Here is a 17,810-nt window from a genome sequence, read left to right as displayed (position 1 = left end):
AACCCGGGTGCAGGTCTCTAATAAATCTGTTGGCCTGACAGTCTGTTATTCTTCTCAAGGTTTGCAGGCTTTGAGGAAACAGGACACCTTTCCTGTTTTCAGATTGTGTGTAATTTGCTTTCTCCCATTCTTCCCATGGCTGTTTCTTCACAAAACTCTTGATGGGTGGCATAACTTTGATTCCATTGAATTCATTGGGAATTTAAAATCACAGAGTTGTTGAGGTTGGAGGGGACTCTGGAATTTGTCTGGTCCAATCCCCTTTCAAGCTAGGCCACCAAGAGCCACATGCCCCAGCCTATGTCCAGACATGTTTTGAGTATCTCCAAGGACCTAAAATTTATATAATCCTGAAGTGGGAGACTCCACATCTCCTGGGCAACCCGTGCCAGTGCTTGGTCACTCTCACAATATAAAAGTGTTTCCTGATGTTCAGAGGGAACCTCCTGTGTTTCAGTGTGTGCCCATGGCATCTGGTCCTGAGGCACACACTGAGAAATTTGGCTCTGACTTATTTGATCCTTCCCCCAGGTGTTTAAACTGGAAAGATCCCCTGAGCCTTCTCCCCTCCAGGTAAAACTCCCACCTCTCTGTGTTTCCTCATATAAGGGATGCTCCAATCACTCCAGCACCTCTGTGGCCCTTTGCTGGACTCTGTCCAGTCTGTCCATCTCTCTTTGGTACTGGGAGTGCCAGAACTGGACACAGCACTGGGAAATGATGTCCTGGCTGGGAAAGGGGGTGAGGTACAGCCTGACTCAGGTGTCTCAGAGAGCGAACAGCACAGGAGGAGGTGTTGAAAGAAGAAGCCAAGGGGAAGACTGGACAGAAAAGTTGAGTCACAGAACACAGAACAGTGTTTGGAAGAGTTTTTTAGCAGAAATCTAGAACACTAAATTGCATCTGGCCTCAAAGTCAGAAGCTGAAGGTTGTGTGAAGTGCCTCAAGGCTGAGCCCCTCATCCTTCTCTCCCAAAAAGTGTCAGGATCCCTGCAGAGACATGACCAGAGGAGAGGGGGGAATGGGGGAACTCCCCAGGGAATGGGGGTGCAGAGACCTAGAGGAAAGGAGAACATGTCTGGAGCCTGGGAGAGGGGCTGGAGCAATCCTGCTCTTGGCCTGGCTCACCCTGAGCCTGCTGCTGTGCCCAGGGACTCCAGACAGACCAGGACATTTCACCTACCTGGAAGGTGTCCTGGAAAAAGTCCTGGGACAATTTCCAGCTGTGCTCCAGTTAGCCTGATTCCACTTCACCCTTCCAGAGTGGGTAAAAAGGCACTGAAAGTGTTGAGTTTTCCACATATATCTGGAATTTAACTAATAGCAAGGAACTGAGAGGAGGTTGAAAGGTGAACATTTTGCAGGAGGCTTGAGAAGAACAGGAAGAGCTCTCCTTTGGCAAGAGAAGACATATTGTGTTAAAATATTTTGAGAAAAGGTTGATCCCAGTAAGAGAGAAAGAAGACATCCCTAAGAAATGTCAAAGAAATATAGCTGGTCATGTGATCATTCAATTAATGCATTTATTCAGATTTGAGCACAAATGTTAAAAGAAATTTTGTATGCAAATATTCAGGCAATGGGCTTTCAAAAAAATTTTCTTTTTAGTAATGAAATACAAAGATACTGCTCTGACAGGCAGAAATGGAGAACTATAAGACAACTTTCAAAGCTATGGTCACCCACTGGCATTCTGAAAAGGGCTGACAGTAAGCTTGACCTTTGGTTAATTTAAAAGAGATATCATTAAAGTTTTTATTCATTAAAAAAAAAACCCAAAAAAAGTCCACAACACCTTATGTAAGCTCTTTTAATGTAAAAATAAGTCCAAGTGAGAACAAAGGTAAGACACAAAGAGTGTTGTGTGGTTGTTGGAAGGGATAAAACATTGCCAGCCTTTCATGAGAAAGAAAAGAAATGCTGATGATTGTGATCCTCAGATTTAGAGTAGTTGTACTTTAACTTTTGTTTGCTTTTCAGTCCCATCCTTTAAACTCATTCTCCACTTTGTGTCTTGTTTAACTATTTACTTTCCTTTCCTGCCAGTGTAAGACTTCCTCATGGAGGAACAAAAGGGTTCTTAGCAAAATATTTTAAGCTTCTGTCTTTTAAGTGTCCAGTCACATATTACACAGAAGTTGTAACTGATTATTAATGAAGCTCTGCTGATTCAAGGTATTCAAAGCTTTGATTAATTGCAAACAACCAACCAAAGAAAATACCTTAAGCTAGAGAACCAAATGCCACTGGTGTCTGCAACATGGAGATGAGCAATTAGGGTAAAAAACCTTTGGAGAAACAAATTGCATACCTTAAAGGCATAGTCACATGGAAAAGAAAATAACATTTAAAGCTCTGATTAGACAAAGGGATTCATCTCCTTGCTCTGTTTCTTGAGAGAACCAAAGGGACTGATTTCTCTGGGGGAGGAATTTTCTGAAAAAGAAGTTCTGAGACAATAAGAATACTTAGAGGATGAGGGTATGGATTACTATGGAAAGATTATAAGGAGAACTGAAGAACAAAACTGTATAGTTATTCTTTCCCTTTTGGATTAAAAAAACCCCTAAATGTTATTATTGAGAGCATCAAACACCAGGGAAGGTTTAGGTTGGATATTAGGAAAAATTCTTCTCTGGAAGGGTGGTTAAACATTGGGACAGGCTCTCCAGGGAAGCAGGGGAATCACCATCCCTGAAGTGTTCAAGCAGTGAGAAGACACAGCATTCTTCATGTGGTTTACTGGCCATGATGACAATGTATCCAAGGCTGGACTTGATGATCTTGGAAATATTTTCAAACCTTAAGGATTCTATAATTCAAAGATTTACTGTCGGTGGGTGGTGCTTCCTCACTCAGATGTTCCTCTGTGGCCAGCATTCAAAACCAGTGAAATTACCTCACCCCCTGAAAGGAGTGAATGGAAGACCCTCTGAATTCCCAAGTAGGAATTTGAGGGGAGAAATTCATGTATTGAAGATAAGGTTTTTACAGGCTGTCCACAGATGGAATCATTTTCAAGTACTTCAACACTTCGTAAATTATGCACAAAATACTTCTAAAATATTTACAAATATGATATTTACATTGTGAAATGCTTCCCCAGTTTTCACAAAAATGAATGTGTGACAACTTGGAGAGGATAGAGGATGTCTTACAGCCACAAGGTAGAAGAGAGTCAGTCACTGCACATCTGCAAAAGAGCTTATCTGAACTAAAGTGTGATACAACAAATGTATTTTTATTCATGGACAGAAATCTGACATATCTAGCAGTATACAGCAGGGATAACATATGGGACAGCCCTGCCTTGTATCTTTCTAAGGATTTTTGAGGACAAGTACATCAGCAGAAATGGAAATTTGAGAGGAGTTTTCCTGTTAAGTCTGATAAGTAAGACTTGAAATAAAATCCTAGTATAAAAAAAAAGTTGAAAGTTGACCCACTTTGGCCTGTTATTCAGAGATATCAGCAGTAGCTTTCCCTGGATGATGGACTGAGGCACTGTGCTCCTTTTGTTGGATTTCCACTTCCCATCCATTGTCTCTCAATGGATTATCCCATGCAGGAAGGCACCTCATGGAGTTCCTTCAGCTGCCTCAGTTTTTGTCTCTGAACTGAGCAGCCACTGTCATCACTTCTCTGATTAAGTTAATTTTCCTTAATTTAACTTCAGTTTTCTTCTTTTGCTTTTACTTTTTTTAGGAGAAAGTGACTTCAGAGTCAGTGACTTGTGTCTTCTGTAGGTTGAACATGGTTTCTTCCCCATCAGTTCCAAACAATTATTTTTTTTTCTGGAGCTGGCATTAGTTCAGGTTATATTTCTCGACATTAACACTGCTACAATCCACTTATTATTACACTTATTATATTACAATCCACTATTGAACAGAACATTATGCAATCACTTGCTTTTCATAGCTCCTGCTCAGTTCCCTTATTATGTTCTTGAAACTAACTAAATCTATGACAATAAATAAATAGATCTATGACAATTAAGATTTTTTTAAACAATTTCACTTTTTTTTCCCTTTTAATAAGCATATTCACAATTAATCTATACTCATATTGCCTAATGAATCATTGTATTCTGTGCTTTGCCATAAGAATTGTTTCAACATTTTGCTTCCTGTCATAATCAAACTTCAAAATACTGCACATTTTCTCCTCCATCAGAAAAGAGGATACACTTTCTTAAAAAGTTAAGCTGGGATACTCTGGTGAAAAGTTTGTTCAAATCCATATAAAAAATATAAATTCATTTCTTCTTGATTACCCCTATACTGTTGAAGGATGTAACTCAGAAATCTCACAATTAAATATATTATCCTGTAATAATCTTGAAACCCAAAGTTTATTACAACAGCTATATTGTCAGTGACAATAAAATATAAAATATAGATAATTTTAAAGAGCAGTTTGTGGTGCCTTTTTCTGAAGAATAAATATATTAGAAGGACCTAATTTATTAATCTGAGCTTGGTATAATGACCAAATAACCTAAAATCAAGCTTCTTTTCTTTTACAAAACTATAGCTAACTTCAGCTTTTTCTTAAAAACCTGGTGTGGTTGGGACAATACTTAGATGTTGTTTCATTGTTATGAACAGAAAAGAGCATCATTAGGGCAAATATTGCAGATCAATTATTTTTCTACATGGCAGCTTCAAATCTGCTGCGCTCATCACGGTGGCTGGAGTGAATTTCAGGTACTGTCTCCTCCTCTGGAACCTGCCATGAGAAACAAAGAAGAGCTCAGTTAAGGATATTTAGATTTGCTTTTGCCATAAAAGAAGACTAAAATGTGCCAAGAATGTAATTCTATTTGCATTTATTATATATCTGTTTATTAACATTGGCACAACCTGATATGAACCATCAGTTCTGGATACTGAGGGGTGAACTCAGGATTTCTTCATAGCAGAAGGAGTTTAATTCATTAAAAAAAAAACTAATAAAATTTCCTTTAACTTCACATTTGATGTGTAAGGAATTTATATCATATATTACTTCTTGCCTTGCCTTTTTGGGTTTGTCCTGGCATAAAGGATAAAGTTCAGATTGCCTAAATTAAGAATATGTCATCAGTCTCTGATAAGGAAGAGGATTCCTAACACAGTGAGAACATAAGAGAGATAAAGGCCTCCACTGTGATATCAATTTGTTGCCTCTATTTCTGCTTTTTTTGTTCAAGGTGAGTCCAATGAAAAAGGCATGATTACCTAAGAAATCCAAAAATGATCCTGAAGGAGGCCTTGATAAATTGACTGAGGTAGATCAGCATTTTTGAGTTTTGAAGAGTCAGCCTTTCTGACTCGTGTGCAAACCACAAAGCCCAGGAGAGAGGGGCTGCAGTGGCTGTACATCCTCCAACAGAATGAAAATAAAATAAAATTGTGTTTTACCTCCCAGTAAGCAGAGTCATCAAAGCAGTTCTGGTCAGATACTTGTCCCAAGAAGGGCAGCTTTAGGATAGCACCTGCAGGAAAACCAGCATCAGAGGTTTGAAAAAGGGAGAAAATAATCACATAAATGTCCCTGAGATGTGCCTAAGGCAGCCAGCAAAGCTTTCTGACTGATTTCCTCATCTACAGAGATGCCCAACCATCCTGGGGCATCAGGTAAATTATTCTGAGAGGTGATGCAGATTTCTTCATACAAACATGAATTAGAGCATAAATAAATGCTTGGTTTTTATTGACCAGATTTCAGACCAAAATTTTCTATTTCAGCCTGGTTTTTTGTTTGTTTGTTTGGAAGTATTCACAAACACATGGAAATTGGTGACACCTCATTGAGCATGTCTTGATCTCAAATTAGTTACTGCTCAGAATTTGAAGTGTCTGAATCTAGAGAAGAATTCCTTCTGGAACAACACCTTATTATTCCTACTGATATAAAACTCAGTATCTTTGGGGCATGTACTCAGTAAGATAGATAGAATCAAATAATCATAGAAACATTTAGGTTGGGAAAAACCTCCAAGATCATCAGGTCCAATCCTGAACCAAACACCAGAGCAGAGCCCTGAGTGCCACATCCAGTCACTCCTTGGACACCTCCAGGGATGGGAACTCCACCACCTCCTGGGAAAGCCCCTTCCAATGCCTGACCACCCTTGCACTGAAGAAATTCTTCCTGATGAACCTGAACTTCATTTGAAGACAAAAACATTGGAAAACTGCTTTTCTATGTTTGAGTTGCAGACACCGGGACCTATTATTTCAATTTTGTATTATTCACAGAAAATTGTTGATACATTTAAGTTCTCCATGGAGAAACCTCTAAATTCACACGAGTTTTTAGTCACTATAGGCTCCCACTGACCTGTGAGTGCTCCTCCCACCAGTGCAATGCCAAGTGTACTTCCCAGGGCAGCAGCCTGCATGGCAGGAGTGAGCAGGTGACCATTCCTGAAAAGGGTAGAAAATCAAACCATTGCCCATTAAAAAATTGTTACACTTTGAGACTGATGATCAGTCTTACAGCACTGTACTTGCTGCCTGCTGGAAAAGGTGACTCATAGGAAAATATCCAGAATTTTTATGGTTGCAAAAGATCATTGAGTCCAACAAATCCTGCCATTGCTGTATACAATGACTTTAATTTAGCTTTGTTTTAGGCTGCAGATGAAAACAAGTTCTTTGAGAAGGTTATTAATGTCCTGAAAGCCATTAGAGGGTACTCCCTGTTGTCAAAAAGACCAGCATTTCATCTTTTTGGAGTCTAATGAGATAGTGGAAAAAACCCATTTTGCCTTTTAAAATTTTTTTAAATCTTACAAATACCAGAAGTGTAATTGTAGAGTCATAATAAATACTTTTTTAATCTTTATTTATTATATTTTAAAATATTTTTAATTTTTTTAATGGTTTGGTGTGCTGTTTCTTTATGATATTTTAATTCATTTATTTTTACTTGAGCTTTCAATCTGTAACAAGCTTGGCATTTAAACAGTGTGTTAAAGGCAGGAGATCAAGAAGAACCCACATTAAATGAGAGTACAGTGCTTGACATCAAATCAATGACACATTTCTGAAAAAAAAATTATAAGGTAGCAAATCAGAACAGACCTTAAAAAATAAAAAAAATCCTTTCTTCTCTCTATGACTCACCTCATTTCCCTTTTTATTGCAGTTACTACAATGCCAGCAATACCTCCCAGGATGCCAGGTAAACCATGTAAGTTATGAACCCCACAAGTGTCTTGGATTTTCAGCTTGGATGCCAACACAGGCTGAAATGAAGGGAAATAGGAAATTTATAGTGAGTTTATATCTTCCATGATCTCTGGATATGGAAGATGGATATGCAGAAGAAAGAGCAGAAGTACAAGAATCAAATAATTATTAAAAGTCACCATTACCTGGAGTTTATTGTTTATCCTCCCTTTGTAGCAAACCAAGGGAGCTCCAGGAAAGCCAAAGAGAAATGAAAAAATGGGAGCAGAGCTGGGTCTCCAATACTTACAGTCAGGTACTGGAATCCAAGGACAGAGACAATTCCTGCAATGACCCCAATGAACATGGCAGAAAAAGGGTGGATTGCCAGGTCAGCACAGGTACCCACTGCTACTCCTCCTGCCAGGGTGGCATTTTGAATGAGAACCTGCAGAGGGGACACAGCAGGGCAGAGCTGACACAGGAGGAGCAGAGGTTTGTTTTAGGGCTGAGTGCCTCTTGCACATGCTGGGCTCACACAGATAACTGAGCTGATGGAAAGGAGTGGGTGAAAACAGCTGGATTTTAGGGCAAGGGGACAGAAGCTGGTTTGGTTTTTGTCTGCTGTGCAGCTGCACTGAGATTTCCAGGTCATTTCCCTGAGACACCTATTTTGGCTGTTGTAATAAGGAGACTCAAGTAGGAACATCTTTGGAATAAGATCCAAAAGTCCACCTCAACACTGGACTAATGTCTCTAAGGTCCTGCAGGTTCTGTGGACAAGAGAGAATCATCAGAGAATCATTAAGGCTGGAAGAGACCTTTGAGATTAATAAATCCAGCCATCAAACCAGTACCACCACCATGTTCCCAGCCTACTACACTGCTTTCCAACCCTTCCTGTGAAGAAATTTCTCCTCATCTCCAGTCTAAACCTGCCCTGATGCAACCTGAGGCCATTTTCTCTTATCCTGTCACTTGGTATTTGAAGAAGACACCAGGTTCTACCTGGTTCTCCTTTCTTCCTCAGGGAGTTGTAGAGAGTGAGAAGATCCTCCCTGAGCCTCCTGTTCTCCAGAATGAGCCCCCCAGCTCCCTCAGCCACTTCTCATCAGACTTTACAGGTTTTACAGGCATAATTCTGGCCACAGTATGGGGAAAGGCTCCAGATAGCCTGGACAGACAGATGGACACTGGGAATCTGCTTCCTCATCCCTATCAGAGAGGGTTGACTCGATTTAATGAGGGTTATGGTGTGATCCTTACCATGCTGAATTTGCCTCTTTTATCCACCAAGCTGGAGAGGGCAAATGTTACAACAGCACAGGCAGCCAAGGAGTAGTAAGTGTTGATGATGGCTGTTCCCTGGCCTTCTGGGCCATTTGCAATGGCAGAGTTAAAACTGGGCCAAAAAAGCCAAAGGAACAGGGTGCCTGGATGAACAGAAGTCAAAACAAAAGCTGTTTAGTCACAAGGGCCAATAAAACAGAGTGATCTGCAAGAAATGATGAGATGATTAATGAGAAACATGGAATAGACGAAATTCTGGAAGAAATAATAGAATATGCAGAAGCTTTTGACACTGGCAGCTGGGATTTTGACACATGGTCTCTTGTGAAATCTTACTGGAAGGCTTTAATGACCCCCCCTCACTGTTGGAGCTCATCACCCCTGTGAAAAGCCAGAGCAGGAGGCACAGTAACACAATTCACATATAAATCCTTTATCATCCAGCAGTACAACTGAAAGTTTTAGCTGGTGAATTGGCCTATGAACAGTTCTCATGGGCAGATAGAGATATGGTTTCTGACATTCATTACCATGACAGCCACAACTCAATTATTTTAATTATGGACAATTGCTTTGGAAATACTGCTGAAAAGCACAAGACTTAACAGAAAGGAAGCCACCATTAATGCACAGTGAAAACATGTATTTAATTTGATCTTTCCATCCTTGGAAGCAAGGAAAAATATGTGTGCTACTGAAAATATGGTGCATACATGAGACTAAAAGGAATTTGCCTCCAGAAGTGTCCTTAGGAAAATGAATGTAGCTTAATAATAGGTAATCAGAAAAAAATGGAGATGGAAGAGGGATGAGCAGCTGATCAGCTCTCAGTATTACTTCACTTACCAATCATGGCAAACATGTCTGAGTGATAGGTGGATTCATCATTTTCATGTTTTTTTGCCAGACCAGGACGGTACAGGACGAAAGCTGCAGCCAAACCAAAATAAGCTCCAAAAGCATGGATGGTCATGGAAGCTCCAACATCTGTGGCCTGTAATAGGGACCCAAAATAATGCCACAGGTTTTATATAGCATAAAGACAATTTTTATGTTTAATTCTGTGGTAGAAACCAGAGCCTAGCAGAAGCAAACTGGAAGTATTACAAAGTGAAATAATTTGTTATAAAGAGAAAACAATGATTGCTAAGTAGTTGTACCTGTAATACATTGGTTACTAGATGTTCATTGCATGCAAAGATGGTGATCTCCAGAAGAGTCAGGATCAGCATCTGAATGGGACTTGTTTTCCCCAGGAGTGCTCCAAATGAAATCAAAGCTGTTGCTGTGCTGAAGTCTGCATTTATCATGCTGAAGTTAAGAAAAAGAAAAAAGAAAAAAAACCCCCAAAACACATAAAAAAAAAAGAAATTAGTTTTAAAAACTGTAATATCCAACACGCTGTTAAAATTATATGATAAAAATTATATAGCTTTAACTCTTCAGATACAAAATTATCAAGCTTATCTTTGGGAATAAAAATTAAATCAAACCTTTCCAGATGGATCTTGTAAGGATCTTACCAGCTAGTGAAGAGTAAGTGTAGAAGGTTTCCTCTTACACAATAAATGTGCTTAGCTGGTTGAAATTATGATGAAAAGGCAGGTGAGAAGTGTATTGGGATGTGCAGGGATGTCATGGAATAACAGAATCATTTAGATTGGAAAAGGTCTAAGACCACTGAGTCCAACCTTTTAGCCAGCACTGCCAAGTTCACCACTAAATCATATCCCTCAGTGCCACATCTGCAGGTTTTCTAAAACACTTCCAGGGATGGTGGCTCCACAGCTTCCCTGGGCAACCTGTTCCAATGCCTGACCATCATCTCTGGGAAGAGATTTTTCCTCACTAAACCTCCCTTGGTGTGATTTCCTCTTGTCCTGTCCCTGTTCCCTGGAGCAGAGCCTGACCCCCCTGGCTGTCCCCTCCTGTCAGGAGTTGTGCAGAGCCACAAGGTTCCCCCTGAGCCTCCTTTTCTCTAAGGCTGAGCCCCTTTCCAGCTCCCTCAGCTGCTCCTCATCATCCCTGTGCTCTAGACTCTTCCCCAGCTCTGGTCCCTTCTCTGGACTTGCTCCAGCCCCTCAATTTCCAGCCCTGACTGCCACCTGGGCTTCAAAGATGACAGATGGTTTACATATATATATATATATATCTATATATATCTATATATATCTATAAAAGATGGGAAGCCTTGCCCACCTGTCTGTCTCTGTGCATCATCTTTGCATGAGCTGTCAGGCAGAACCAGTGTTAACATGTTTTGGGGGTTGGCAAAGGTAAATAAAACCAGAAATTTATCAAAACTGTAGAGCACAGAGAGGCACTAACCTGTGGGTCCCTCTAAAAATGCCTGCCTGCAAGCTTTAGGGAGATGCTTTTATCATTCCTGCTTTCACCTCAGTAATGTTTGGGTGCTGTTCATTTCAAAATTGTTTACAAGTTGTCTGAGAAAACAGAACTGCAGATGTGGAAAACACTCTGAGACCTTGGTGGAGGCAGGGCAGGTGAACAGGAGGGGCATTAAATGTGCTTAGAGACCTTGCCCATGAGGTCTCTTATTCTGTGATGGCTGTTCAGACCCTGCTGGAGTGTGATGCTCATCAAAATCATTCCTTGAGAATTAAAGAAAACCTTGTGACTGCATAGACCTGCTGCTCCAGCCTTTATTCTGTGACCTGGTGTGTCATGGAAAGACAGATCCTCCCATGCCTGATGGATGCAGGGTGCACTGTGTTACTTCTGGAAATCTTCCAGCTTCCACAGCTTCAGAGAGTCAAAGCAATCTCTCTACAGGACCCACGCCTCCCACACATAGTGTAGCACCTCAAATTTCTTCACAAATTTTGGTTACCTTGGCCCAGGGGTGGCCCCCTCAATGGGGAAGGGCAGAAGGATGTGGAGAGGTGGACAGCAAGGCTTAATGAAATTTAGGTGAAGTCTGACCCCATAGATGTTGTGGTTTATGGTTTCTCCTATGTCTACAGGGATAGAAATATCAGTTTTTGTAAATTCACATATACCTTTCGATGCTAACAGGAATTTTCCCTCCTTTCATGTGCCAAAATCCTTGCATCAGAATTCCCCACTGGAGACCGAAGGCAGCAATGAGCATGTTGAAACCAACACTGCTGAATCCATATTTCTTCAGAAAGGTCATCAGGAAACCAAATCCAACAAAAATCATCACATGGACATCCTGAAAGTCTGAAGGGAAGACATGTCTATGTAGAGGCTGTGAAGGGTGAAAAGCTGTGGACACAGGCAGCTGGAGTAGAGAAGAGTTCCACACTCCAGCCATGATGTGACCCATTCTTCATGACCAGTCTACCAGCTGAAAATTGAATGTCTGGGAAATGCCAGACCTCATTATTGATTATATTGATTCCTATTTTATTATGGAAAGCCACTGGATCTCTGTACTTGCAAATTTACTTGTCTGGCACTGTCATTTCTTTGTGAAGCTACCTGGAGCATCACCACAGCTTCATGTCCTTACAGAAAAGTTATGCTCCCCTTCCAATAAAGGTGTTCAGAGCCAGTGTGTCCTGACTAACTCCAAAATTTGTCTGGCTGAGTGCTAGGTGTCCCAGTGCAAAGGAATGCTTGGGATCCTTAAAAATTACTGTCCAAGACATTGATCTTTTTACATGGATAAAAGAAAAGTTAATTTTAAGGCAAAGTTTAAATTTAAGAATGAATATAGTTAATCAGCATACAATTATTCCTTCAAATATTTGGTTGTTATTTGGAATATGAATTTTGTTAAATATAGTTAGTTATTTTCAACTTTTTAAACTTATTACTTTAATTTTTTTTTCTTTTAATACAAACTGAGTACATCACCACAACCTGGATACTTCATGTTTAAAAAAATTTTTTTTACTTTTAAGCATTAGGTGATATAATTGACTCTAAACCAGACAGATTTGAGTCCTGTAATTGCAACTTTTTGTCTGATTTTACTGTTAGTAAGAACCTCCAGTATAGAAAGACCTTTTTTAATAATTTTCATTTCATTGCTCTTGCATGCCAATAAGCATGAAAAACTTGAGCTGGCTGTATAACATTTGGCTTGACGTTGTAATTCCCATTACCTGAAGCATTCCTCACTTTTGCATTACCAGGCTTGGTCAAAAGAGGGCCCAGAAGTACAAGAAGTTACTGGGGATTCCTAATAAACTCTTTTCTATTTCCACTGTTGTACTCCAGCCCTGCCCTAGCCCTGAAATAAGCAGTAAGAGCTTTTACTCTGCATTTAAGACACAGCATCATTGGTTGGCTTGGGATTAGATTATAAAGGTCCCTTTAAGGTCCCTTCCAACCCAGACCATTCTATGATTCTACAGAAATGCAAATACCTCCAACCCTTTTGCTTCCTCTTCAGGCTGGACCTTTTAAAGCTGCCTGGACTAATTCACACAAATGGTTTAAAGTCCTGGTTAAAAATAGATTAATTCATGGGTGTTGAGGACAAATTCCTTCTAGTTTAGCCCATACCTTGAACTTTTTCTTATTCATGATTTTAAAGAAGAGTAGGTTTGGAGTGACTTTAAATGATGAAGAAAACAGCATGATTTGAACTGAACTGTTTCATTAACTAGTTGTGTTTGACAAAACATAGCACTTATGTGAGAGAGGAAAATAAAGATTGGGAAAAAAACTTCAGCAGATCCTGAACAAAGCCATTGCAAGAATTCTGCAAGGCTGGCCAAGACCAGTAAATAACTCCACTGCAAGGTGGCCAGTCTCAACACAAAGATGCTTGTGACATACTCTAAAACTGATCTTGCTTGGTCTAAAGTTGTAAACCATAGAGCCCTGAACAAGAAGGATGCAAAAGTTTTCCTAAGCCATGAGTCATGAATGCTCACAGGGCAATGTGTACAGGATGCCAACATCAAAGAAATCCTTTTGCAGTGCTCTGAGAACCACCACACCTCCTTATTCTCCCATTCCAGTGGCACAGCACACCTGAAATTGTCCATCCAATTGGCCATGCCTGTCCTTGAATCCACCAGAAATAGACATAATGCAAAGCTACACTTTGGGAATGATCTCAGCTTAGCCCTCCCTGACTGCAAAGCTGTGCTGATCCTCCACTATTATTTTAATTTTTCTTCTGTCCAAAACCACTGAAACAGCTTGAATTCATGGTGTTGAGGTGCCTAAGGCATACAAAATCAGGCCTTGCACTGCAGTCCTGAGAATATAAATGACCTCCTGGATAAAAGAACTAAATCTCTGAGGTATAGACAGGTTAACATCCTAAGGCATAGCATGGGAAGCAGTTTAAACCCATCAATTTAGGGACTCAAGGGAAGTCCTGGCTCAAAGTATGTCCTAATACACCTATAAAACCATAGCATTAAATTTCTGCCAAGTCCTCAGGCAAACTGCACTTTTGTTTGCACTTTGTACAGATAAATTTGAGAGTAAGGGGTCCTAAAAGTGAAAATATAGGTATTGTGAAAATTTACTGTTATTCTCATTCCTTATTGGGAATTACCTCTGTGAGGTAAGCATCTAAAAATAAGCAAAAGTGATCTGTAACTGGGTAGGTTACATTTCAAGATCAGTACAATTACCTGTGCTGTCAAATTATTCATGTGGGTTTTGGCATAATTTTCTCTAGACCAAAAATCACCTCCTGGGTGACAGGGGACCAAGAATAATTCCCAATGCACTGTCTAGATAAGGCTACCTAATTTGGGAACTTGGATAGGTCAATACAATTGGTATAGTTTAATATGACACCAGCTAAGAGAGCTGTGCTGGCTCACCACAAGAGAAAAGAAGGCTCTGGGGAGAATTAGAACACCTTCTAGTACTTAAAGTGGGCTATAAAAAAGTGAAAGTGACTTCTTAAATGGGCAGATAATGATAGGACAAGAGGGAAAGTTTTAAATTAAAAAAGGAGATATTTATATTGGGTATTAGGAGGAAATTCTTCCCTGTGAGGGTGGGGAGACCCTGGCACAGGGAGAAGCTGTGGCTGCCCCTGGATCCCTGGAAGTGTCCAAGGCCAGGCTGGAGATGGGGCTTGGGGCAGCCTGGGATAGTGGAAGGTGTCCCTGCCCATGGCAGGGGGTGGAATGAGATGAGATTTAAAGTCCCTTCCAGCCCAAACCCAAGGTCTCTCCCTTTGGCTCTATGAACACCACTGACATGGCCAAGCTGTGTCACAGAGAGGGGGCTCTGGCACAGCCTAAACTGCCATATCTCAGGGGTTCTGCCACATCTCAGTGGAGCTAACCCAAATGTAACTAGCCCCTGAGGTCCACCAGCTGACTTGCACCTGGAGCTGGATAATGCCTCATTCCCTGTTCTCTGACCCAGCCAATGCTCCCTGTGAGAATACACAGCACAGGATTACTCCAACCTGGGATCACATCCCCCTGGAACAGCCATGGGAAGGACAGTCAGAATGAGAGGAAAAGAGGGATACATTCAAAATTACACAGATGCTGCCTGCAGGAAGGGAGCTCTGTACTCCAGCATCCTCATCAAGCACGTTGCAGCCAGGGCTACCTTGCAAGTCATTGAGACCCCAGAGCCAAAAAACTGTACAACAAACCTTCAATACTGCCAGGAAAACACAGTTTGCAGCTCTGCAAATTTTGTTTTCTATTTATTCACAATAGCCTTATCTTTGCATGGAGAGAAGGAGATGAGAGAAGTGAGTAACTACTTCCCAGGCCAAGAGCTTTTCCTGATCTTCACCAAGTATTTCCAGATCAACAAACCAACAGAAACATTTTCAGGCTGAACCAATACTACCTAATGGAGCCACTGCTTTGGAAGATAGCAGGGTGTCATCCACCTTGTCACCAAAACTGGCCCTTTTTGGAGTCCAGCTTTCACAAACATTTTATAACAATGGTGCATATGCACCTCAACTTCCACATTCTCACAAGACACATTTTCCAAACCTGGATGGTAGTAATGAAACATTCTATTCATTTTAATTATTAAATACAGCAATCAGAATAGAAGGTCTGGCAAGAAACACCCCCCATCTGTCTCTGGAAAATGCTGGAATCTTTCAAAGTAACACACAGTTCTCCAAGTCCTAACCTGCTGTGCAAACACTAGAACTATTTCCCAGGCTCTTCTCTCCCAGAACTGTAAACTTCTCAGCAGTGAGGTACTTGAAGAATTTTATATGTGCTCAATTTGGATTTGTCTTTGAAGCCTGCTGCTTTCACTCCTCAGAAAAAAAAAATGTTTACCCCAAAACACAACTTTCTTTTCTTTTCTTTTCTTTATCAGTAGGTCTCATAAGTTATTCATAAATCTTGCTTAGGATCAATTTAAAGAACTTTCAGCTTCTATAAATCATAGACAGAAATACTTACGTGGGTATAAGCCTGTAGCAGAATTTGTGTCATATTCCACAAATATCCCATACAAAACAATGACAACCACTTCCAGAAAAAGGGCCAGGATGGAGAACTTGAACCTCATGTTGGTGTCAAAGTCTGGAGGCATTGCTGGAGAGCAGGTGGCTGTGAGAGCTTGATAATGGGTGTTTGCCCTCAGAGGAGCAAACTAATTCTGTGGATCTGGGTGATACAAGAAAAAAAAAAAAAAAGAAAAAAAGAGACGTGAACACACAGTCACACCCACTATGGGAGGGAAAATGTTCAGGTCAATACAGCAATTTCAATTTCCCAGGGTACTTCTGTCTGTGAAATGCTGGCATGCATGTGGTTTTTTTTTATTTTATTTTTTATTTTTTTTTAATTTTTTTTATTTCTAGTTTGTAATACCAACCAACTCATTCAGCCATTCAGCTGTACTTTTCACTGTCTGTATGAATTTTAAAAAGGAAATAGCCTTCAAGAAAATCTCACAGAGCCTGGTTTGCTGCACATAGTAAGGAACAGTGACTCTCAGTTGTGTTTCCTGTTGTCAATAATATTTTCAAGTTGTAGCTCTTCTTCCAAAAAGTAAATAATTTTGCATTGCAAATGAAATGTGGAAAATCAGCTCTCTTCATACAGGCTGTGCTAAGGAACGAGAATCTTTTTAACAACCTGAAGAAATTTTTTTTTTAATTTCACAGTAAAGTATTTCTCTCAGAGCACATGTTCTCATTTTAAACTATTATTTAAAAAGGAAATTATTGTACTTCTTTATATGTAAAAGGGATATTCATAGTTGGAAAAAAGAAAAGCTGTAATTACTAAAAAGAGGAATTTAAAGAGAATAGCTCAATTTTTCATTTTGAATGATTGCTTTTTTTTAACATTCTCCTTAGCTCAGACAATGGAAATAGGTCAGAGACCAAATCTATTACATGGTTTAAAAAGCTTAATTTGTAAACTTTCTCACAAATGAAGGAGAAAATTAAATTTCACTTAGTTTATTGTTGGATGATCATTTTGCTCTTGAAAGTCACATTGCTTGTCAAAATTTGTCCTGCTTGTTCAAAGTTTTATGGATAAAATATTGTATTGATGTGAGCAAATTCACCTCTGTTAATCCAGCAGTCAGAAAACATGGCAAAATTGTACATCAGGAGCTTTTATTTAATGAAAAATTGTTTCTATTAAAAAGAGGGATGATATTGTAGCAGTTGACTAATTGGCTGTGAAGAAGTAGTGCCAGGTACAGCAATAAAATGTTGTGTCAGTCCTTGGGTATAAAAACCAGTTAAATATAGAGATGTTGGGAGGTGATGCTAAGTTGGGCTGCTGTCCTGGTGAAATACTGCTGGAAAACTGCTCCCATTTATTTTAAAAACTCAGTTATTTTTTAAGGTACTTCTATTTTGGTACATGGCAGTGTCATGACCTTTTCTCTGTTCCAAAGTCCAGTTAACAATTCTCTAATATAAAGTTAGATTATACCTTTCATGTACCTACATTATCCAAACTAAGTTTAAAATTATCACTTTAAAATTATCAGCTTTTTCTCCCTGAAAATGAATCTGTGCATTTGGAAGGGAAACCAAAGTATTTAGAAGAAAAAAACTTGTCTATCACATAATCAAGCCTGCGAGTGGCAAAACTAAAATAAGCACATATGTGGTTTTTTTTTTTCCTTCAAAGCAACTGTATTTCATTTGGGCAGCTCCAAGAGAGGAAACAGAGCTTTGTTCAAAAGCTCTCACTCATCCTTAGTGCACCACAGGATGGGACACACAGCCAGGTTTGATTGTGAGCACCTGTGAGCTCCTACATTTGCTCTGGAGCTGGTTAAAAAAGGACAAATTCATGAGCAAAGTTCATTGGGTTTTTTTTCCCTCGTAGCTCAGACACGAATATCTTGTGTATTCATGGCATAAAGTTTCTCCTAGTGAGGATCTCACATGACATATGTGCAATCCTTATGTTGAGATCTTTCAGGGGTGCAGAA

The 17,810-nt window shown here is 39.9% G+C and overlaps 1 protein-coding gene across 1 annotated transcript; it reads right to left on the bottom strand.

The window, feature by feature from the left end:
- Positions 1-3,220: 3,220 nt before the first annotated feature.
- RHAG (Rh associated glycoprotein) lies at positions 3,221-16,023 on the bottom strand. Its single transcript, XM_056488539.1, has 10 exons — positions 15,806-16,023; positions 11,471-11,654; positions 9,611-9,761; positions 9,297-9,444; positions 8,427-8,593; positions 7,471-7,608; positions 7,116-7,237; positions 6,328-6,413; positions 5,406-5,479; positions 3,221-4,731 (listed from the first exon to the last, which is right to left on the bottom strand). Exons 1-10 carry the CDS (start codon positions 15,936-15,938, stop codon positions 4,654-4,656), a joined length of 1,281 nt encoding a protein of 426 aa, XP_056344514.1. The 5' UTR covers positions 15,939-16,023; the 3' UTR covers positions 3,221-4,653.
- Between the last annotated feature and the right edge of the window lie 1,787 nt (positions 16,024-17,810).

The sequence above is a fragment of the Oenanthe melanoleuca genome, chromosome 3 (genome assembly GCF_029582105.1).
Source record: "Oenanthe melanoleuca isolate GR-GAL-2019-014 chromosome 3, OMel1.0, whole genome shotgun sequence".
Classification (NCBI taxonomy): domain Eukaryota; kingdom Metazoa; phylum Chordata; class Aves; order Passeriformes; family Muscicapidae; genus Oenanthe; species Oenanthe melanoleuca.
The sequence above is the reverse complement of the archived record's forward strand: the minus strand, read 5'-3'. Positions and strand labels throughout refer to the sequence as shown.

Bases quoted from the DNA above. Each gene is read 5' to 3' on its own strand.
- RHAG (XM_056488539.1), bottom strand. From the start codon at position 15,938: ATGCCTCCAGACTTTGACACCAACATGAGGTTCAAGTTCTCCATCCTG. The intron at 11,655-15,805 runs GTAAGTATTTCT...TCTTCCCTTCAG, and splicing joins TGCTACAGGCTTATACCCAC to ACTTTCAGGATGTCCATGTG. The intron at 4,732-5,405 runs GTAAAACACAAT...TTCTCATGGCAG, and splicing joins ATGACTCTGCTTACTGGGAG to GTTCCAGAGGAGGAGACAGT.